Source organism: Mugil cephalus, chromosome 9 (genome assembly GCF_022458985.1).
Source record: "Mugil cephalus isolate CIBA_MC_2020 chromosome 9, CIBA_Mcephalus_1.1, whole genome shotgun sequence".
Classification (NCBI taxonomy): Eukaryota; Metazoa; Chordata; class Actinopteri; order Mugiliformes; family Mugilidae; genus Mugil; species Mugil cephalus.
The window spans coordinates 371,473-392,500 of NC_061778.1; the positions used below are offsets into that span (position 1 = coordinate 371,473).

At 44.6% G+C, this 21,028-nt stretch overlaps 4 protein-coding genes and 1 pseudogene across 5 annotated transcripts in view; 4 read left to right on the forward strand and 1 right to left on the reverse strand.

Moving 5' to 3' along the window:
* Window positions 1-3,263: 3,263 nt before the first annotated feature.
* LOC125013621 (olfactory receptor 52K2-like) lies at window positions 3,264-4,545 on the forward strand. Its single transcript, XM_047594439.1, is given in 2 exon segments — window positions 3,264-3,715; window positions 3,718-4,545. Coding segments are annotated over 2 exon segments (990 nt in total). The 5' UTR covers window positions 3,264-3,405; the 3' UTR covers window positions 4,398-4,545.
* A 376-nt stretch (window positions 4,546-4,921) lies between these two features.
* LOC125013772 lies at window positions 4,922-6,026 on the forward strand (annotated as a pseudogene).
* Window positions 6,027-10,540: 4,514 nt separating this feature from the next.
* On the forward strand, window positions 10,541-11,613 carry LOC125013873 (olfactory receptor 52K1-like). The gene is given in 2 exon segments (XM_047594797.1): window positions 10,541-10,949; window positions 10,952-11,613. Coding segments are annotated over 2 exon segments (933 nt in total). The 5' UTR covers window positions 10,541-10,678.
* Window positions 11,614-12,360: 747 nt separating this feature from the next.
* Window positions 12,361-15,933, forward strand: LOC125013773 (olfactory receptor 52K2-like). The gene is made up of 2 exons (XM_047594668.1): window positions 12,361-12,424; window positions 14,782-15,933. Exons 1-2 carry the CDS (start codon window positions 12,361-12,363, stop codon window positions 15,783-15,785), a joined length of 1,068 nt encoding a protein of 355 aa, XP_047450624.1. The 3' UTR covers window positions 15,786-15,933.
* Window positions 15,934-16,730: 797 nt separating this feature from the next.
* The window catches only part of arrb1 (arrestin, beta 1), a 17,374-nt gene continuing 13,076 nt past the window's right edge, over window positions 16,731-21,028 (reverse strand). The window contains exons 15-16 of one of the 2 annotated variants that reach the window (XM_047595085.1): window positions 20,004-20,046; window positions 16,731-19,073 (exon numbers count right to left, since the gene is read on the reverse strand). In XM_047595085.1, the coding sequence (XP_047451041.1) occupies window positions 18,968-19,073; window positions 20,004-20,046 (149 nt within the window). In that variant the 3' untranslated portion in view covers window positions 16,731-18,967. Of the gene's footprint in view, window positions 19,074-20,003; window positions 20,053-21,028 lie in introns of both variants that reach the window. The other variant, XM_047595084.1, reaches the window with a different exon arrangement.

A 21,028-nucleotide genomic window follows, 5' to 3' on the forward strand; every position in this document is an offset into this window, starting at 1 on the left:
CCTGAGGTTCTGTCTCTAGAGGGTCCAGCTGGAAGCGGGTCGGTCCAGAACTAAGGCCTCATCACATCCCTGTTTCTGCAGAGGTTCAGGTCACTCACTGACAACAAACAGTTAAAAACAATAAGTCATAAATGTTCACTCAAGTGTTTTGTTTTCAGAGAAAATCAATTTCTTAGATTTATTGAAATCATTAAATGTTAAACACGTATAAACTATATCTACGTCCTTGTATCTGTTAATGTGTTGTAGATGTAGATGATGTGTCTGGTCTCTACGCCATCAGCTGAGAGGATCCTCAATCTAAACCAGCAAATATTACAAACCTTTTCTTTACTGTTTTGCCCCAGAACAACTAAACATGAACCTTTTCTAAACGAATGCTGTTTGTGGACATAATGAGAAACTGCTGATTCTCTGGAGAATCTATTAACTTTAAATTGGGACAAACTGGTTTGAACCAATCACAGTGATGTTGTGTTTGAGTCCAGCCGTCCTGTGGGACATCTGGACTCTGCTATAAAACGAGCTGAGGGGACACGTCGTGTCTCCTGACCACCGGCTGCAGGTAGGAACACTTCAATAATTATTATTATTGGTTAAATAATTGATTTTTATTTTCTGTTTTAAATCCAGGCAGGATTTAAGACGCTCTGTGCTTTGAAATTCAATTTACTCTTAACTCATTTTCTCAAGTTGATTAAATTAAATCAAATTCTTCCTCACCGGAGGATTTAACTTTATTTCCTTCAGTTTGCAGGTTCTAGTTTGTTTGTTTGTTTGTTGTGTTGCTTCTAATGACTCTGATGAACTTATGTCCCAACGATACCAAACTTTTCTGGAGGTTGTTCAGAAAATAATTCTAGATTTCTGTTGAAAAGTCTGAACTGAACATGATCTTGACTTTGTTGCATTAATGTTTTGGTTTTGGCCTCAGTTAAATCTAAATGCAGTGAGTCGTGGTTTGTTCAGAGATGTGAGAGCTGTGGATTAAAAGAAATAATCTGGTTTAAACTAAAGATCAAATAACATAAATTTCCAGTTTGATTTGATATATTTACACAGATTAAACCAGAGTCCAGACGTGTTTCCATGAATGTGATGAGATTCAGGTCCTGGTTTAGTTTCTATGAATCAGGGATTTGTCTCATGTTTGTGTTGAAGTGTGTGATGACAACAGATGAAAGGAGCTTTGTGAGGAGCTCAGAAAAAGAGTTGTTGTTGCTCATCAGGCTGGAAAAGGTTCCACAACCATCTGTAAAGAGTCTGGAAGCCACAAATAATCCACAGAGAGTCAGACAGATTGAAGACGACTGTTCCCCTCCACAGGAGTGGTCCACCAACAAACATCACTCCATCATAGTGGGAGAGGAACCAGAGGAACCCAGGGGAACTTCTAAGCAGCTAAAGGCCTCTCTCACATTGGCTGATGTTCATGTTGATGAATCCACTCAACAACCAAAGACACTGCTCTCTGTCCACAAAGAACATGTGGGAGAATGTTTAGTGGACAGATGAGACCAGAGTAGAATAGTTTGGTTTAAATGTTTGGAGATGAACCAACACTGCATTCCAGCATCAGAACCTCATCCCTCCATGACACATGGGGGCGCTAATGTCCTGGTTTGGGCCTGTTACTTCTGTTTCTGGGTTCTTTACCTTCAGGACGTGTGTGTAAATGTTCTGACTCATTTGTCTGAAGACAATCAGAAGGTTCTGAAGGTCTCTCTGTTCATGTCGTCTATTTTTCCTCGTTTCCTCAGTGTTCAGATGCCCCCTGGTGGCTGAGACCAGCACATGTAAGCGACTCTGATTCATCAAACCTTTGTCTAATAGCGTCATTTTTTAAAAATTTGTTTTAATTTTTTTCTTTCCTTTTTTGATTTATGACTGTTTCAGAAAGTACAAAATTATGTTTTGTTGTTTTCAAAAATACAACGTGTGCCAGGGTAAAGTCCAGTTCAGTTTAGTTCAGGGGCCACATTCAGCCCAGTTTGATCTCAAGGGTCCAGAAACACAACAGAACAATAACCCAGCGAAAATGAGATGACTCCAGAATCCAGATGTTTCTCTTTGTTTGCAAATAAGAACATTCTGAAAGTGTTTCCATTTAATGAACTGGACCATTAAAAACATGGAACGAACACTGAGACATTTCTAAAGAAGAAGAAGTTTTGTTTAGTTCCAGGTCTCAGAGTTGTGTTGTGTTACGACTCTACAGCTAAAACTGTGAACCTGAGGAATATAACAGAAAAACTGCAGTTATTGTGTTTAATTAGTGTAGTTTGTGAGTTCATGCTGTGGGTCAGATTAGAGCCTCTGGTGGACCTCTTTGGGCCAATGATTCCCAATCACTCTGCCGTGGGAAATTAACAGAACAATGAACTCCTCTTCCACTAGAGGGCAGCAGATGGTTAATGAACCTGCTGCCACAATAAGTCCTGATGCTTGGAGAGACAGAGAGATGATGGCGAAATGCTGGAACAGAACAAGGAGGTTCTGAAGGTTCTGGTCTGAGTAGAGTTCAAGGCAATGAAGGTTCTCTTTCATTCAGATTTATCGTTTACTTGGTGTGTGAGGAAAAGCTGCAAACTCTCCAAACCAAAGACCCCAACCCTTCAAAATAAAAGCCCAGTGTGAACAGACAGGGTAACATGCAGCTTTATGGAGGGAAACCACGAGATGAACGAGAACACGAACACACACCATAGCAGAAATCAAACTATCGGCCTGGAAATAAGCTGCACTGATATAAAAACTAAAGAAGAGACTCAGAGCAGAGGAAGAGAAGAAGTAGAACCAGAGAAGATAGAGAGAGAAGAAGAACAGGAGAAACAAGATAAACTAACTTCAAACATCAAGCTGAAGGAAACATGTAGGATCTAGTAATATAACACATAGCTGATGATCTGTGACAGTTTGTGAGTATAACAGGAATCATGGGCAGGTTGGTGAATAGTTCATCTAGGTAGGAGTGGACACCTGGAGGAGGACATGAAGACTGGGACAGATGTAGTTTATGGAGCTCCACAGGTCTGATACACAGACTCCAGACCATGAAGACTGGGCTGGTTGATGAGGCCACGGCAGCAGATGTATCATGTTAGTGTTCAACCAAACAAACCCTGAGTCAGTAAACTAACAGCAGATGATCCTTGTCTCATTATTTAGACTTTGTGTGACATTGTTATTCTGTGGCTTGTGGTTGTTGTAAAGTGTGACCCGTGGCTGAACCGGGGCTGAACCGAGGCTGAACCGAGGCTGAACTGAGGCTGGACCGAGGCTGAACTGAGGTAGAACCGGGGCTGAACCGAAGCTGAACCGAGGCTGGGATGAGCTGCTGCTGCAGGTTCCATCCTGGTTTCACGTCTCTGGTCTGGATGTTTCTGTCCAGGTGAAGCCGGCGTCATGAACTTCTCCCACGACACCTTTGTGTTCAGAGGTTTCCCGGAGCTGCAGCACCACCACCGTCTGCTGGCGCTGCCGTTCTCCGCGTCCTACCTGCTGGTGCTGCTGGGGAACTCGCTGCTGGTCTACGTCATTCGCAGCGTGGAGCGTCTGCACAGCCCCATGTACCTCCTCATCTGCATGCTGTGCATGGTCGACGTCCTCGTGGTCACCGCCATCCTGCCCAACATGCTCCTCGGCCTCCTGTTCGACTTGAACCGGATCTCGTTGGCCGGCTGCTTGACTCAGATGTTCTTCACTCACTTCCTGTCCTCGTGGAGTCCACGCTGCTGCTGGCGATGGCGCTGGACCGCTACGTGGCCATCTGCAAGCCGCTACGCTACGCCGAGCTCATGGACTGGTCCGCGCTGGCCAAGCTGCTGCTCTTCACGCTGGTGCGCAGCGTCTCCATCATGGCGACTCTGGTGGGTTTGGCCGGTTCCTTGAGGTTCTGCGGCTCCAACATCATCCAGCACTGCTACTGCGACCACATGGCGCTAGTTAGCCTAGCGTGTGGCAGCACGACCAGCAGCAGCGCCGCCGGGCTGGCCGTGATCGTCTGCTTCGTGGGCGTGGACATACCGCTCATCTTCTTGTCCTACGTGAAGATCCTGAGCGTGGTGCTGAGGGCGGCGGCCGGCGAGGACCGATGGAAGGCCTTCCACACCTGTGGGACTCACCTGATGGTCATGATGTGTTTCTACCTGGTGGGCAGCGTCACCTTCCTCTCCCACAACCTGAGCATCCCCATACCCACAGGCCTCAACACCCTCCTGGGCCTCCTCTACATCCTGCTCCCCGCCACCGTCAACCCCATCATCTACGGCGTCAGGACCAAAGAGATCCGGAGCGGCTTTCTGACCATCTTCAGACTCAGAGCCAAGAAAATGACGTTGGTGAAAGTTTCTCCAGCTGGAAAAGAACAAACGGGACAAATCTGGAGTTTAAAGTGAAACCTTTACAGACGCTTGTTTGAGACGGGTCAGATTAAAGGACGTCTCCTCCGTCCGGCCTGGAGACGTCTATGGGTCCGAGTGAATGACGACGCAACAAACCTCAAACCTTTATGTCCTGATTCAGCCTCAATAACAGTTTGAGCTGTTTGGAGACGAAGGAAACGAGAGGAGATCACACACGTCTCTTCACTCACTTTGAATCCATTTCTGTTTTCTTTCACTGTTTCACTGTCTCTTCACATGAGCTCATTAACAACCACGAAACCTTTTATTAACGTCTCCGTATGAATCTACACTTAAATGTTTTATTAGTCGTTTTCCAAATGATCTAATGAAGCACAGACACTGAGTCTTCACAGTGAATCATCACGCTCACGTTATAAATGCAGTATTTATGTTGTTCTAAACCAGAACCAGAGGAGTCCTTCTAGAACCAGAACCAGAACCAGAACCAGGGACTGGATCTGATCGGCCCCTGGTTGTAGTTTTGGTTATTTATTATTCAGGTGAAATGATCCAGGTGAGACATCATTAAATTAAAAGCACGTTGTTGGACCTTGTTCCTGACGTTGACATCGAGAGTAAAAGTTCTTTTTAATCCTCATGATGTTTATTATGTAAAAGATCAAATTAAACGTGTTTTTGTCTCATAATTAACTTTAATCAATGTTCAATTGATTAGTCTTAAACTCAATGAAGATGATTTACTTTATTTCCTGTGGTTCATGTGCAGAGAAAAGCTACATGTCAAACCTAATGTTTAAATGTTTTCTGTGATACTCGTATGTTGTTTAGAGGCTCATTTTATTTATTTACGGTATTTTTCTCTGAATGTCCGTATCTGTGTTTTTTTTTTTGTGTGTGTTTTTTTCTTTGTTGTCCATTTAGTTTTTATTTCTATATTACTATGTGTGAGAGATGTGACGCTGTGAACATTTAGGGAAAGTGACAATAAAGAAATGTTGAGTTTTTCTGAGCTAAACTAGAGGATTTACTGCGGACGGACGTCACATGAGGAGGAGGTTCTATAAAATCAAATAATCAGACACTGAGACACTGTCACAAACGTCTGTGCAGACATATCCAACGCATGTCTGCACCACGGTTCCTGAAGTTCGTGGTTCCCCTCGTGATCAGGAACGTGCTGATGATCACGCTGCTGGTGGTTCTGGCTGGAAAGTTGTCGTTGTGTTTCAGTAACGTGATCGACCACTGTTTCTGTGAACACATGGCGCTGGTGGAACTGGCCTGTGGAAGCACGGCCGTCAATAACCTGGTGGGGCTGCTGACCGTGTTCCTCATCCCTGTAGCCGACTTCATCTTCATCACCGCCTCCTACATCGTCATATTCAGCTCCGTGTTGACTTCTGGTAAATCAGGGGGCAAAGCTCTACACACATTGTTGTGATGACTGTCAGTCTGGTCATCATCCTCGTTGCTTTCCTGTCCTACCGGGTCAACAGTGGTCTCCCTGTGGCCGTCCGGGATTTCTTCAGCACCATGTACCTGTTCTTCCCGAGCTGTTTCAACCCCATTATCTACGGCATCAGAACCACAGAGATACGGCAACACATTGTGAGGACGTTGACGTGTCGGCACTTGGTCCAGAATGATCCACATTCCTAAAAAAAATACACAAAAGAAGCTTGTGTCAGTAAATAAACAGGAAACTGGTCTGAGGATCCTCTAAAGCTCTGAAGAACATACTGTATATGAACGAGAGTTAGACATATGAATAGAAATAAAATAAAATAATCATAAGACATTTTAGATCAAGTGTCTGCAACCCAGTTAAAAATATAAAGAAATAAATAATGAGTAAAGAAAAGCACTCATTTATTATTTTTTGTATATCTCCTTTATTTTATTATTTCCTGTGATAAATACATATGTTTTTGGTAAAAGTATGTAAAGGTATTATTGAAATGTAAAAATATACATTAGTTCATGTGTCACTGACCTGCTGGAGAACCAATCCGTGGTCAGAGTGAACCGGAACCGGAAGAGGAGCGACAGAGAACCGCGAGGGAGAAGGAGGAAGTGCATGGCGGCGGACACATGGCGGCGGAAACATGGCGGCGGAGAAAAAGACTTTTAGAAGTTAATGCGCTGGTTGGGGGACGTACATCGAGACAAACGGACAGTGAGTCTCCGAGTGACTGTTAACGCAGCACCGTGTTAGAGTTTACAGGAAGAACATTCTAGAAAAGAGAGTTCGAGAGAAGCGCAGGTAGAAGCTAATGTAGCTAACGTTAGCTTACCTGAGGCCTTCACGGCCGAGCAGCTCTTTCAGCCAGTGGCGGAGGTGAAGCCTGTTAGCCTGTTAGCCTGTTAGCCTGCTGTGTAACCGACCTGCATGACAGGATCTGAGGTGAATGTTTACCACGGAAGTTACGGGGAGAACGGACGGGAGGAATCGTCTAAGGCCCAGGATGCAGCAACACGCTGACCCGCGGAAAGGTCAAGGACGAGGACACCATTGCTGCTGTGAGGCGGCCATTGTTTCTTTGGCGCTGTGGCGCAAAGCGGCCATTGTTGTTCTTCTTCTCTCTCTATCTTCTCTGGTTCTACCCGGCTGGTCTTCAGAAGATGGTTCCTCCATATGAGCTGGTTCTGCTCCAGGTTTCTTCCTGTTAAAGGGAGTTTTTCCCTCAGGCTGCTCTGGAGGTTTCAGGCTGGTTTTTGTGAAGCATCTTGAGACGATTTGTGTTGTCATTGGCGCTATATAAATAAAACTGAATTGAATTAAACTGAATTGTTTTCTGGCTCCTACGAAGCATCGACCCAGGCCCACATCACTCCCAGTACATTTAATTTCATTTCAAAGTAAAAAAAAAAAAAAAATTTGTATTTATTGTTCCTTTTAATGTGGTCACATCTGACACAAGCATCAAAAAGTACAAAAACAAGAGATGTTTGAACAACAACATACCAAAAGGCAAAAACTATTTGGTCGTGTCTGACCCAGGCCATCTCATGTAAAAACAACAAAAATAATAATAGCTATTACTACACAGACCTTATAGTAGCCTCGCTAGTTTTATATATCTATATATCAGTGTCATCAAACAGTAATTAACGCACACATAACCAATGATCACTAACAAAACATCATCCAGGCCCAACAAATCAAACACAAATCATTAGCATCATGTAGCCTCAGCACCAAACCCAGTAAACAACACAGAAAAAGCGCAGACATCTCCCGTACAGAAGGAGAGAGGAAGAGAAGGGAACAGAAATAAACATGTGAATAAACAAAAACACCTTCCACCGTAACCGAAGGTGCAACTAGTCAGATATAGTCGGACACAATAAAATTACTGGAGAGCTCCGGTTAGAAGAAGCGACTAAGCTTCGTCCTTTAGCTCTCGCCTCTGATCCTTCAGGGAAGTTTGTCTGGAAGGTGTTTTTCAAAGTGGTGCTTCTGAACATTATAATCTTTAAACACTGCAACACACTCTTTACATAATAAACACATCAACAACAACAACAAAATAAATATATGTCAGTCCAAGCAGAGTTAAACTGACGGTTTCATTTTCAGTTTTCTGTTTCAGGGTCGACAGAGACATGTTTGACAGTGAGCTACAGGTTGTGTGATGCTAGCCAGCTAATTAGCTACGGTACCAGCATGCAGCAGGTCCAGCGTTGCTAGGTTACTTATAATGTTGCATTCATGATCTAAAGTACTGTAGGAATTTCTATAGAAACATCTGCAGACTCGCTGGCCACTTTGCAAGTGCTGCTAATTGAATAAGCCTGATCTTCAACCACCGCACAGAGACCTGTCACCTCCAGACGTTTTCTGATGCAGTGGTTGGATGTATCAGAGGGAGATAAGGTAGAGATGTGGTGGAGCACAGGGCTGGTGTGGACAACGCTGTCACATGGTGTGAGGAGAAACATCTACAGCTCAATGTGACGAAGACGAAGGAGCTGGTGATGGACCTGAGGAGGACCAAGGTGTCGGGGACCCTGTCTCCATCCAGGGGGTCAATGTGGACATAGTGGAGGGTTATAAGAATCTGGGGGGTCACATTGATAATAGACTGGACTGGGGGAAGAACAGACGTCCTGTACAGGAAGAGCCAGAGTCTCTATGTTCTGAGGTGGTTCAGGTCTTTAACATCTGCAGGACTTTGCTGAGGATGTTGTATGAGTCTGTGGGTCAGTGCTGTAATGCTGATGTGCTGAGGCAGCAGGCTGAGGGTAGCGGACGCCAACAGGCTGAAACAGGCTGAAACAGGCTGAACAGACTGAAACAGGCTGAACAGACGGAACAGACGGAACAGACTGAACAGACGGATACGTGAGGACAGTGATGCTGGAGCTTATATATATATATATATATATATATATATATATATATATATATATATATATATATATATATATTGATATTGATCCATCCTGGGATTGTGCAATATTTCCCCGCTGTGCAGAACCCAATATTTATTATTTATTATCACTGAGAGCAACAACTCAGAACACAGGTTCACTTACACTCGTACATATTGTTTTATATATATTTCTTATATTTTTACATTCTCTTACTTATTCTTATTACCTGCTTTGTTCTTAACACTGGTTCACTCTGAGTCGCCCCATTGTGGAACCAATAAAGGCTTTTTATTCTGTTCTGTTCTGTTCTGTTCTGTTCTGTTCTGCATCAGGTCCAGTCTCTTCTGCTGAAACGAAGCCACTTTGGACCAGTTCAGTGTGTCCTCCTATGGAACCAGCTGGAACCGGTCCTTCTTAAGAACTGGTTTTCCAAGCCCATCCCTAGTTTTCACTGTCCCCTAAAGACTCATGAAGCCTGATACTGGCCCCTCCAGTAAAGCCCACACACCATTGCATATCATGTATATATTATATTTTGACCTTTATCCACATAAAACTAATGAAATTTGAAGCTTTGCGACTTTTGAGAAACTTCTGTCAGGATCCAAGAGACCTGGTGGACATGGTTTGTAGACGTTGGTCAATGATCTGGTTGCTGATTGTCAACTGAATACAGAATATTCTGAGAATATTAACGTTAACTTCCAGAGATCACATGCGTTCACTGTAATTTCATCAGTTTTTTTAAACTCGTCTTTCCTGATGCTTCTAGACCAATAGGGTTCAAGACTCACAGATGAACTTTGTCACTGCAGCCAATGATGGATGGATGGATGGATGGATGGAGGGAGGGATGAATGGAGGGAGGGGTGGGTGGAGGGGTGGATTGGTGGATTGGTGGGTGGAGGAGTGGATTGGTGGATTGGTTGGTGGAGGAGTCGGCCGCTGACGTCACTGACCTGTTGAAACAGCTGATAAGTTTCTCTCTAAACGTCGTCAGAAACAAACAGTGAGAACAAACTGACCGTTGATAGTTTTCAATGATGTTTGTGTCAAATGTCTCGTTTCTTCTTCGTTACAGAATCTTCCCACACTTTGTTTCTAGACGTTTGCATTGACTTGATATGAGGAGGATGAGCTGTTAGTGAGGTCAGTTTGCTTTAATTCGTGGTGTTGCTGATGCCTTGTGTCTCCAGAGTTTGACTCAGGTTGTGGTTGTTTTAGCCAGATACACTGTGTGTGTCTTATTCCTGTGGTTTGTATTTGCTGAAAAGCTCCGGTGAGAATGAAAAGCCTGAGGGTCTGTGAGGAAACCGTCCTTTAATCTGTCTGCAGACTCATGAGACGGACTTTATTCCTCTAAAGTCTTTTCTTTGTGGTGTCATTGTGCGGATGTTCTGCTGTTTACTCATTTCCAGCCCAGTTGAGTTGATGCTGTTTCTTTTGCGCAGCAGTAAACGCGTGTTCACCATCGTCTTGATTTCATAAACCCTTTAAATCGTCCTGACTCTTTAGATTCTGTCGCTGTGTTTCTGATCCTCTGACTCACGTCTATGAAAACATCAAACTAACGTTGATGTGATGAGGTTGTGTTTGTGTAGACGTTGTGTAGATGTTGTGTAGATGTTGTGTAGACGTTGTGTAGATGTTGGTGGATCAGGTTTCTGTGCAGGACGTCTTTATTTTATTGTGCGTAACCTGAACCTTGAATGAACCGTGTGTTTTCGAGGCCTGACCCTGTTTCTGTAGTTTAATCACAGAAGTAACACAACTGTTCAGAGCGTCCACACACACACACACACACACACACAGTTCAATGTTTATTAGAAAGACTTCTCTGTTTTCTTTCCAGAGGGTTAAAGTGTAAACGTGTATCTGATGTGACCGGAGGCTGTTTGCTGATCGAACCGAACGTGGTTCAGGAGGAGGTGAAGATGGAGCCGCTGAGGAGCAACGTCTCCTCCTCCCACCAGTTTTTCATTCTGGACGGTTTCCATGAACTCGGAGCTCTGAGGCCTCTCCTCTTCATCCCGTTCTCCATCATGTTTGTTGTCTCCCTGTTGTCCAACTGTCTCCTGCTGTACGTCATCGTGTCCCAGAGAAGTCTCCACTCGCCCATGTACGTCCTCATCGGCAGCATGGCGTGCATCGACCTGAGTCTCCCGCTCTTCTTCGTGCCCAACATGCTGCTGAGTTTCCTGTTTGGCTGGAGGGGATCTCTCTGACCGGATGTCTGCTCCAGATGTACTTAGTTCACTTATTAGGAGCGTTCCAGTCCACTCTGCTGCTGTGGATGGCTCTGGACCGCTACTTCGCCATCTGCACGCCTCTCTACTACCACCAACGCATGTCTGCACCACGGTTCCTGAAGTTCGTGGTTCCCCTCGTGATCAGGAACGTGCTGACTGTCTCTGTGGTGGTGGTTCTGGCTGGAAAGCTGCCGTTCTGTTTCAGTAATGTGATCGACCACTGTTTCTGTGAACACATGGCGCTGGTGGAACTGGCCTGTGGAAGCATCACTGTCAATAACCTGGTGGGGCTGATCTCAGTCTTCCTGGTCCCGGTGCTCGATTTCTTCCTCATCACCGCCTCCTACATCATCATATTCAGCTCGGTTCTGACATCAGGGAGATCAGGGGGCAAAGCTCTTCAGACCTGTGTCACCCACATCGTGGTAATGGTTGTGTCTCTGGTCATCGTACTCACAGCTTTCCTGTCCTACCGGGTCAGAGACAGCCTCTCCTCAGCTCTCAGGGTTTTCTTCAGCATCTTGTATCTGTTCTTTCCGAGTTGTTTCAACCCGATTATCTACGGCGTGAGAACTGCTGAGATCCGACAACACGTCCTGAAGATGCTCAAGTGTCGTTAGCATAACATGTGAATTTGGTTTTATTAAAGTCTGTGACAAATGCTGCAAATTAGACGTTTAGCCTCAGACTTTAGGCTTAATTCAAGTGATTCATTAATGACACCAGTTACATTACATATATTTTTATCTGTAACAACGAAATCGTTATTCTAATTGTATAATTGTCTAAGTCACAGATGAGATATCTCATTGGATAATTCTCATTTCCAGAATCTTTAAATGGAATAAAAGTGATCATTTTCTGTTATATTTTACAGTGTTTTGGTTGAATGAATCCTGCGCTCGGCTCCAACGAAACGTTGGATTATTCACTGAACCTATTTTTAGCTCCACGGGACGTCTTCACGGAGCGGTTGGCATGGCAACATCATCTTAACGTCACATCCCGTTTCTATAGCAACAAATAACGAACTAAAATGAAACTTATCCAATAAAAACTGTCACTTGAACATTCACTAACATTATATTAACTCCCTAAAACGACTGAAACCATCCTGGAAAAAAATGCCCACTGACATGGAGGGGGCGGAGCTTATGATGTATACTGCAGCCTCCAGCCACCAGGGGGAGCTCTAGCTTTGGCTCAGCAGCCTGTGGTTCAGACGTGTCAGAAATGAGCTGCAGCGTCAGCACAGATCACTGAGAGGCCCTGGACGTTCTGGGTTTTATGTTCCTGAACTTCTGTTGTTGATTTCCATGTGTTTTGTTAAAGCAGGACGTGTGTTGGACAAGTTTCCTGCTGTTACCATGGAGGCGGTTACCATGGAGACCACCATAGGGACGTACCCAGAAACATGTTTGCTCACTGTTGGTCTGACGCAAATAAACACATTTTAATTTCTGTATTTAAGTGTCAGACTTTGTGTCTCACAGCTCTAATAATAATATATAATAATATAATAATAATAATGAGTCAAAATATAATATGACAGAAAAACAGAATCTACGACGTCAGATACAAACGAACAATGAGACTCTAGTTAAATATAATATAATATCTCAGATATCTTTCCGTACATGTGTTTGTAGATTGAAGTATCTCTGGGAACTGAATCGTTTCCTTGATGTCTGTTTCTTTGATGTGAATCCAAACCCTTAAAGAAACATGAGACACTTCTGCTCTTTGCTCATAATTAACTTTTCATTTAAATCCTCGTCCACCTGCAGGAAAAGCCCAGAGATCTGACTTCATGTCTGTTTATCTGCAGCTCAGTGTGAACAGGTTAACGTCGGCTCTGAGCTTCGGCCTAAATCCAACAGGACGTGAAGACGATCAGCTTCACGTCCACTCGGTCCATCAGGGACACAAACCTCATTAGTCCTGCACCGGTCGGACGGAAAGAACTAATTAAACTGAGCAGATAATTAATCCCAGCGTCCTCGTCTCCACTTAACGGCCAATTAGCTTCAAGGAAACATTCAACACGATGTCGACTGAGATTCAGAGAGTCTCCTCCTCGTCTGTTTCACATAGAGACAGAAAATCAAGAAGCAGAGCTGGTTTTAAATTATTATAAAAATGTTTAACGTGATGAAATTTATTCATTGATTATTGATTCAGTCACAGCTTCATGTCGCTGACACTGACACTGACACATAAACCTGTTTTTAAGCATCAGCCCAAAAAAAAACACAGAAAGATCAAATAACATAAATTTCCAGTTTGATTTGATATATTTACACAGATCAAACCAGAGTCCAGGAGAGTTTCCATCAATGATGAGACTCAGGTCCTGGTTTAGTTTCTATAAATCAGGGATTTGTCTCATGTTTGTGTTGAAGTGTGTGATGACAACAGATCAAAGGAGCTTTGTGAGGAGCTCAGAAAAAGAGTTGTTGTTGCTCATCAGGCTGGAAAAGGTTCCACAACCATCTCTAAAGAGTCTGGAAGCCACAAATAATCCACAGAGAGTCAGACAGATTGAAGACGACTGTTCCCCTCCACAGGAGTGGTCCACCAACAAACATCACTCCATCATAGTGGGAGAGGAACCAGAGGAACCCAGGGGAACTTCTAAGCAGCTAAAGGCCTCTCTCACATTGGCTGATGTTCATGTTGATGAATCCACTCAACAACCAAAGACACTGCTCTCTGTCCACAAAGAACATGTGGGACAATGTTTAGTGGACAGATGAGACCAGAGTAGAATAGTTTGGTTTAAATGTTTGGAGATGAACCAACACTGCATTCCAGCATCAGAACCTCATCCCTCCATGACACATGGGGGCGCTAATGTCCTGGTTTGGGCCTGTTACTCCTGTTTCTGGGTTCTTTACCTTCAGGACGTGTGTGTAAATGTTCTGACTCATTATTTTTCCTTGTTTCCTCAGTGTTCAGATGCCCCCTGGTGGCTGAGACCAGCACATGTAAGCGACTCTGATTCATTAAACCTTTGTCTAATAGTGTCATTTTTAAAAAAAATAATTTATTTATTTATTTTACTTTTTTGATTTATGACTGTTTCAGAAAGTACAAAATTGTGTTTTTGTTGTTTTCAAAAATACGACGTGTGCCAGGGTAAAGTCCGTTTAGTTCAGGGGCCACATTCAGCCCAGTTTGATCTCAAGGGTCCAGAAACACAACAGAACAATAACCCAGCGAAAATGAGATGACTCCAGACTCCAGATGTTTCCCTTTGTTTGCAAATAAGAACATTCTGAAAGTGTTTCCATTTAATGAACTGGACCATTAAAAACATGGAACGAACACTGAGACATTTCTAAAGAAGAAGAAGTTTTGTTTAGTTCCAGGTCTCAGAGTTGTGTTGTGTTATGACTCTACAGCTAAAACTGTGAATCTGAGGAATATAACAGAAAAACTGCAGTTATTGTGTTTAATTAGTGTAGTTTGTGAGTTCATGCTGTGGGTCAGATTAGAGCCTCTGGTGGACCTCTTTGGGCCAATGATTCCCAATCACTCTGCCGTGGGAAATTAACAGAACAATGAACTCCTCCTCCACTAGAGGGCAGCAGATGGTTAATGAACCTGCTGCCACAATAAGTCCTGATGCTTGGAGAGACAGAGAGATGATGGCGAAATGCTGGAACAGAACCAGGACACAGTCTGAACTGGGTCCTGGAGGAGGTTCTGAAGGTTCTGGTCTGAGTAGAGTTCAAGACAATGAAGGTTCTCTTTCCTTCAGATTTATCGTTTACTTGGTGTGTGAGGAAAAGCTGCAAAGGATGAACTTCACGACACCTTTGTGTTCAGAGGTTTCCCAGAGCTGCAGCACCACCACCGTCTGCTGGCGCTGCCGTTCTCCGCGTCCTACCTGCTGGTGCTGCTGGGGAACTCGCTGCTGGTCTACGTCATTCGCAGCGTGGAGCGTCTGCACAGCCCCATGTACCTCCTCATCTGCATGCTGTGCGTGGTCGACGTCCTCGTGGTCACCGCCATCCTGCCCAACATGCTCCTCGGCCTCCTGTTCGACTTGAACCGGATCTCGTTGGCCGGCTGCTTGACTCAGATGTTCTTCACTCACTTCCTGTCCTCGGTGGAGTCCACGCTGCTGCTGGCGATGGCGCTGGACCGCTACGTGGCCATCTGCAAGCCGCTACGCTACGCCGAGCTCATGGACTGGTCCGCGCTGGCCAAGCTGCTGCTCTTCACGCTGGTGCGCAGCGTCTCCATCATGGCGACTCTGGTGGGTTTGGCCGGTTCCTTGAGGTTCTGCGGCTCCAACATCATCCAGCACTGCTACTGCGACCACATGGCGCTAGTTAGCCTAGCGTGTGGCAGCACGACCAGCAGCAGCGCCGCCGGGCTGGCCGTGATCGTCTGCTTCGTGGGCGTGGACATACCGCTCATCTTCTTGTCCTACGTGAAGATCCTGAGCGTGGTGCTGAGGGCGGCGGCCGGCGAGGACCGATGGAAGGCCTTCCACACCTGTGGGACTCACCTGATGGTCATGATGTGTTTCTACCTGGTGGGCAGCGTCACCTTCCTCTCCCACAACCTGAGCATCCCCATACCCACAGGCCTCAACACCCTCCTGGGCCTCCTCTACATCCTGCTCCCCGCCACCGTCAACCCCATCATCTACGGCGTCAGGACCAAAGAGATCCGGAGCGGCTTTCTGACCATCTTCAGACTCAGAGCCAAGAAAATGACGTTGGTGAAAGTTTCTCCAGCTGGAAAAGAACAAACGGGACAAATCTGGAGTTTAAAGTGAAACCTTTACAGACGCTTGTTTGAGACGGGTCAGATTAAAGGACGTCTCCTCCGTCCGGCCTGGAGACGTCTATGGGTCCGAGTGAATGACGACGCAACAAACCTCAAACCTTTATGTCCTGATTCAGCCTCAATAACAGTTTGAGCTGTTTGGAGACGAAGGAAACGAGAGGAGATCACACACGTCTCTTCACTCACTTTGAATCCATTTCTGTTTTCTTTCACTGTTTCACTGTCTCTTCACATGAGCTCATTAACAACCACGAAACCTTTTATTAACGTCTCCGTATGAATCTACACTTAAATGTTTTATTAGTCGTTTTCCAAATGATCTAATGAAGCACAGACACTGAGTCTTCACAGTGAATCATCACGCTCACGTTATAAATGCAGTATTTATGTTGTTCTAAACCAGAACCAGAGGAGTCCTTCTAGAACCAGAACCAGAACCAGAACCAGGGACTGGATCTGATCGGCCCCTGGTTGTAGTTTTGGTTATTTATTATTCAGGTGAAATGATCCAGGTGAGACATCATTAAATTAAAAGCACGTTGTTGGACCTTGTTCCTGACGTTGACATCGAGAGTAAAAGTTCTTTTTAATCCTCATGATGTTTATTATGTAAAAGATCAAATTAAACGTGTTTTTGTCTCATAATTAACTTTAATCAATGTTCAGTTGATTAGTCTTAAACTCAGCAAGGATGATTCAGTGTTTTTCTCTGAATGTCTGTATCTGTTGTTTTTTTGTGTTTTTTTCTTTGCATGTTGTCCATTTAGTTTTTATTTCTATATTATTATGTGTGAGAGATGTGACGCTGTCAACATTTAGGGAACGTGACAATAAAGAAACGTTGAGTTCTTTCTGAGCTAAACTAGAGGATTTACTGCTGACGGACGTCACATGAGGAGGAGGTTCTATAAAATCAAATAATCAGACACTGAGACACTGTCACAAACGTCTGTTTATTAAAGATCAGGTGAAATCTACACGTTTCCTGTCAAATTAAAAGCAACAGGAGAAATTAGATATTTGGGTTTTTCTGATGTCACAGATAAAAACACAAACACATTAGTTACACACACTCTTGACTCAGCTCTTCTTCTGTACATTTAGAATCATGAGTGGAATCAGAACCAGCAGCAGAGCCCCCTGCTGGTGCGTTCAGGGACACTCAGAGACTTGGGTTGTTGGCTGTGAATACAATCCAGGGGGGTCCGACTCATTCTGGACCAGGGGCCACGTTCAGACCAGTCTGGTCTAAAGGGACCGGACCAGAAACACAACACAATAATAAACTAGACGCAACGACAACTCCAGACTGTAACACTGGTTTTAGTTCAAGGAGAACAAGGAGATTAGAGAACGTTTAGATTGAATTAAATGTCCTTTAATAATAATCAGTGTAATCTGGACTCAGGTCTAGTCCTGGTTCCTGGGTCCAGTTCACTTCTCTGAATAAAACAGAGTTAAAGTTATTTCTATTAAATAATTCCAGTCTTCAGTGTCATTTTCACACTTTGTAAATTGATGCTGTGGACCTGATTAGACCCTCTGGTGGCCGCTTTTAGCCCGCGGGCCGCGTTCCTGGACCTGGACCTGGACCAATCAGCTGGTTCTCTAATGAGTCCTTGTTGTCTCCAGGTGTGAAGGACATGATGACAGAGTTTAGGTCTCAGACGTTTCTCGTGGTTCTCAACTGGTGGGCCGCGACCCAGAAGTGAGTCGTCATTAGATGTAACAGCAGATTTGTCACCACAGAAGAAGATCCACCATAGAAGAAGATCCACCACAGAAGAAGATCCACCACAGAAGAAGATCCACAGAGTTCACGTCCATCTGGTGATTTATCAGATCATATGAGACCTGGACAAAGAATAAAAACCTGAGTGGATTGTGGAGGACGCTGAATGTTTCCATGGTTCCGTGTTGGTTCCGTGTTGGTTCTCGTAGATTCAGTGAGATACACAATTAGAGGTCATTTAGAATTTATTTATATTTCTCAGTAGTTGCACTTTTCCGATGTATTGTGTGTTTGTGTGTTAGATGTTGTGTTGTTGTGTCTGATTGAATGTAGTTTAATCATCAGTGAGTGGGTCCAGATTCTGAGTCGGACTTTTTTATTCAGCATTTGATCATGAAACTGAGTCTGAAGAGAAGAGTTGAATCTGAATGAAGCTGGAACACATTCATCCTCTGATTCTATTCTATTCATTCAGTAGATTTGAGAAGTTGAACATTTTCTCTGATCTGGATCTGGAACTGGAACTGGATCTGGATCTGGATCTGGATCTGGAACTGGACCCATCTAATCTGTCTTTGTGGTTCTGGACAGATTTCCCAGATATTTAAAGGAACCAGGTGAACTCTCTTCTATGAATCACATTAATTACATCAGTCATAAAGTGTTGACGTGTTTCATTCACGTCGTGGCTCTGGGGGGCGGAGCTACACCAGATCAACCAATCACGTTGGGGTTGTGTGGTTGTCTCCGCTATAAAGGAGCAGTGTTGTGCATGAACGTTCATATTTTCTTGAAGCGTAAACGTGACGAAAAAAACCTGTTCAGGGAAAAAACGTGATTTTACAGGAAAAAGCTGAAAGAGAAGCAAGAAACTGATCCATTCAAAATAAAACCAGTGTTTCCTTCCTCCCACGTCCAACACCTCAAAAAAAAAAACATAAAAATCGTCAGTTCATTCTGAAAAATGTCGCTATGAACGAGTTCACGTTAAACTGCGCGAACTGAACTTTGAAGAAGTTCTTGTTTACTGTGAACGTGCACAACACTGCAGAGGCTTGAAGGCGCACGAGCGGCAGCCGGGGCGGGTCGGGTCAGATCAGGGTCCGGTCGGGGCGGGTCGGATCCGGTCGGGGCGGGTCCGGTCAGTTTAGGTTGGGTCTGATCAGGGTCAGGGTCAGGGTCAGGGTCGGGTCGGGTCAGTTTAGGTAGGGTCGGATCAGGGTCGGACCGGGTCCGTATTTGCACCAGCTGCTCCGTCGGTTGTCAGCGTTCTACAGGATGAAGATGGACGAGGACACAAACACGGCACCACTCAGAGTTTAAAGGGTGTCCGGAAAAGGTTGGACCTACGGGTTTGACCTCCATTAGCTCCGTTAGCTCCATTAGCTCCGTTAGCTCCGTTAGCTCGGTTAGCGGCGGCGCTACTTTATCTGCCGCCTTTATCTGTCGTTGAGGTTTGGCGACTCCGCCGGTTCCTCGTCTTCGTCCTCTTTGGCGCCAATGAGCCGCTGACGCGCGAAGTCTTCGAAGATGATGTCATCGTCACTGAGGGAGAGAGAGGTTCGTTAGAGTTCAAAGGGTTCAACCTCCCTCCCTCCCTCCCTTCCTTCCTTCCTTCCTTCCTTCCTTCCTTCCTCCCTCCCTCCCTCCCTCCCTCCCTTCCTTCCTTCCTTCCTTCCTTCCTCCCTTCCTTCCTTCCTTTGTTCCTTCCTTCCTTCCTTCCTTCCTTCCTTCCTTCCTTCCTTCCTTCCTCCCTCCCTCCCTTCCTTCCTTCCTTCCTTCCTTCCTTCCTTCCTCCCTTCCTTCCTTCCTTTGTTCCTTCCTTCCTTGTCTACCTCCCATCCTTCCTTCCTCCCTCCCTTCCTCCCTCCCTCCCTCCCTTCCTTCCATCCTTCCTTCCTTCCTTCCTTCCTTCCTTCCTTCCTTCCTTCCTTCCTTCCTTCCTTCTCCATGACCCAGTTTCTCTTCACATTCAGCTCATGGACTCATGTCCTGACATTTTCTTTCAGAGTTCACTGGTAGAATTCACAGTTCATTGGTCCATCAATGATGAGCAGATGCAGCAGAACAGGCCCAAACCAGGACATTAGCGCCCCCATGTGTCCTGGAGGGATGAGGTTTGTGTAAAGTGTGTTGTGTAACATTGAGTGGTGTTAGTGTAATGTTTGTGTCTCCTGGGTGTGACTGGACTCGTTTTAAGAGCAGATAAGTGTCTCGGTTGCGTTTCCTTGTTGTGTTTGTAATGACTCCAACAATCAATTCCTTTTTGTCGTGTGTCATCATGAAATAATCAGTGAAGTGCAGAGTTGCTGTTTGGTCGAAGGCTCAATGAGTTTCCAGCTTAAAGCCCATTTCCTGCAGCAGCATTAAGACGCATTAAGGCTGAGACTCTGGAGACGAGTCCATCACCGTTAATGGGTCGGACGGGGGGGGACGTAAATCAGAGCAGACACAGGAAGAGGAGACGCTGCTTACTGTGTGTCAAACTCTATCAGGTTTGTGTCGATCGGAGTTTCATCTGCAGCTGAAAGAGACAGAGACAGAGACAGAGACACACTGGTCAGTATTTCTCTCACATATCACATGTAGAGACTGTGGCTGTTGTTCTGATCAGACCTTTGTCCCTCATAACTATTTATTATAGTATATTTATATCGTAAATATACGACGTGTTACTGTCATTTTGTGCTTTGATGCATCATCTACGTCACTGAACTGTTATAATCTGTGGTCGTTAATTCTTCAGCTTCTCTGATCTATTAAACATTTACTGAGATTTATTGACGTGGTCCCGCCTTCATCGGCCGGAGAGGACAAAGTGTCCAACGTCCCAGTGTCTTAAACTACAGATCCGTTCTGTTCTATTTTCCTTTTCATTTACAGAATATAGTTATACTTATGATTTCCAGCAGTAATGGAGAAAATGAAAGTAAACACTGAGCAGAATTTAGTTCCAGTCAGCGCCTGGTTCGTCCTCCAGCTCGTGTTCCTGTAGCAAATAACAGCTCTGATCCCGGGGTCAGATCATAGATGTTAAAAAGTGAATTCCTACATCTGAAGAGTTGGTTTGATGAAAACAAACCTGAACATGACATTTGGAAGCTGAAATTAGTGGATGAAATGACGTCTCCGGGTCTAATAAGGAAACCTCACATCAAATATTTAAAGTGTCCAGAAATGTTGGGATGTTTGAATCAGAAATCTGTGGTAACGTTGTGCAATGCTCTAATTGATCCAGATCTGTCCTGTTGTGTTGCATTCAGGGACCTGGTACCAGCATCTTAAGGTTCAATTTAAAACGGGTCAGATTTCGTTTAAAGCTGATGTTCAGGGTCAGAGAGAGAACGTAGGAAAAAGATGAGCCGAGATCATTAAATACCTTTGTATTTAGTTGGACTCTGTTTCATACTGAAGATTAAATTACGAGATTAAATTTTAATCTCGTGCATCCTGAGGTTGTGTGATGATGTTTCCTTTATTTCTCCTTTTCTGTCTGATCT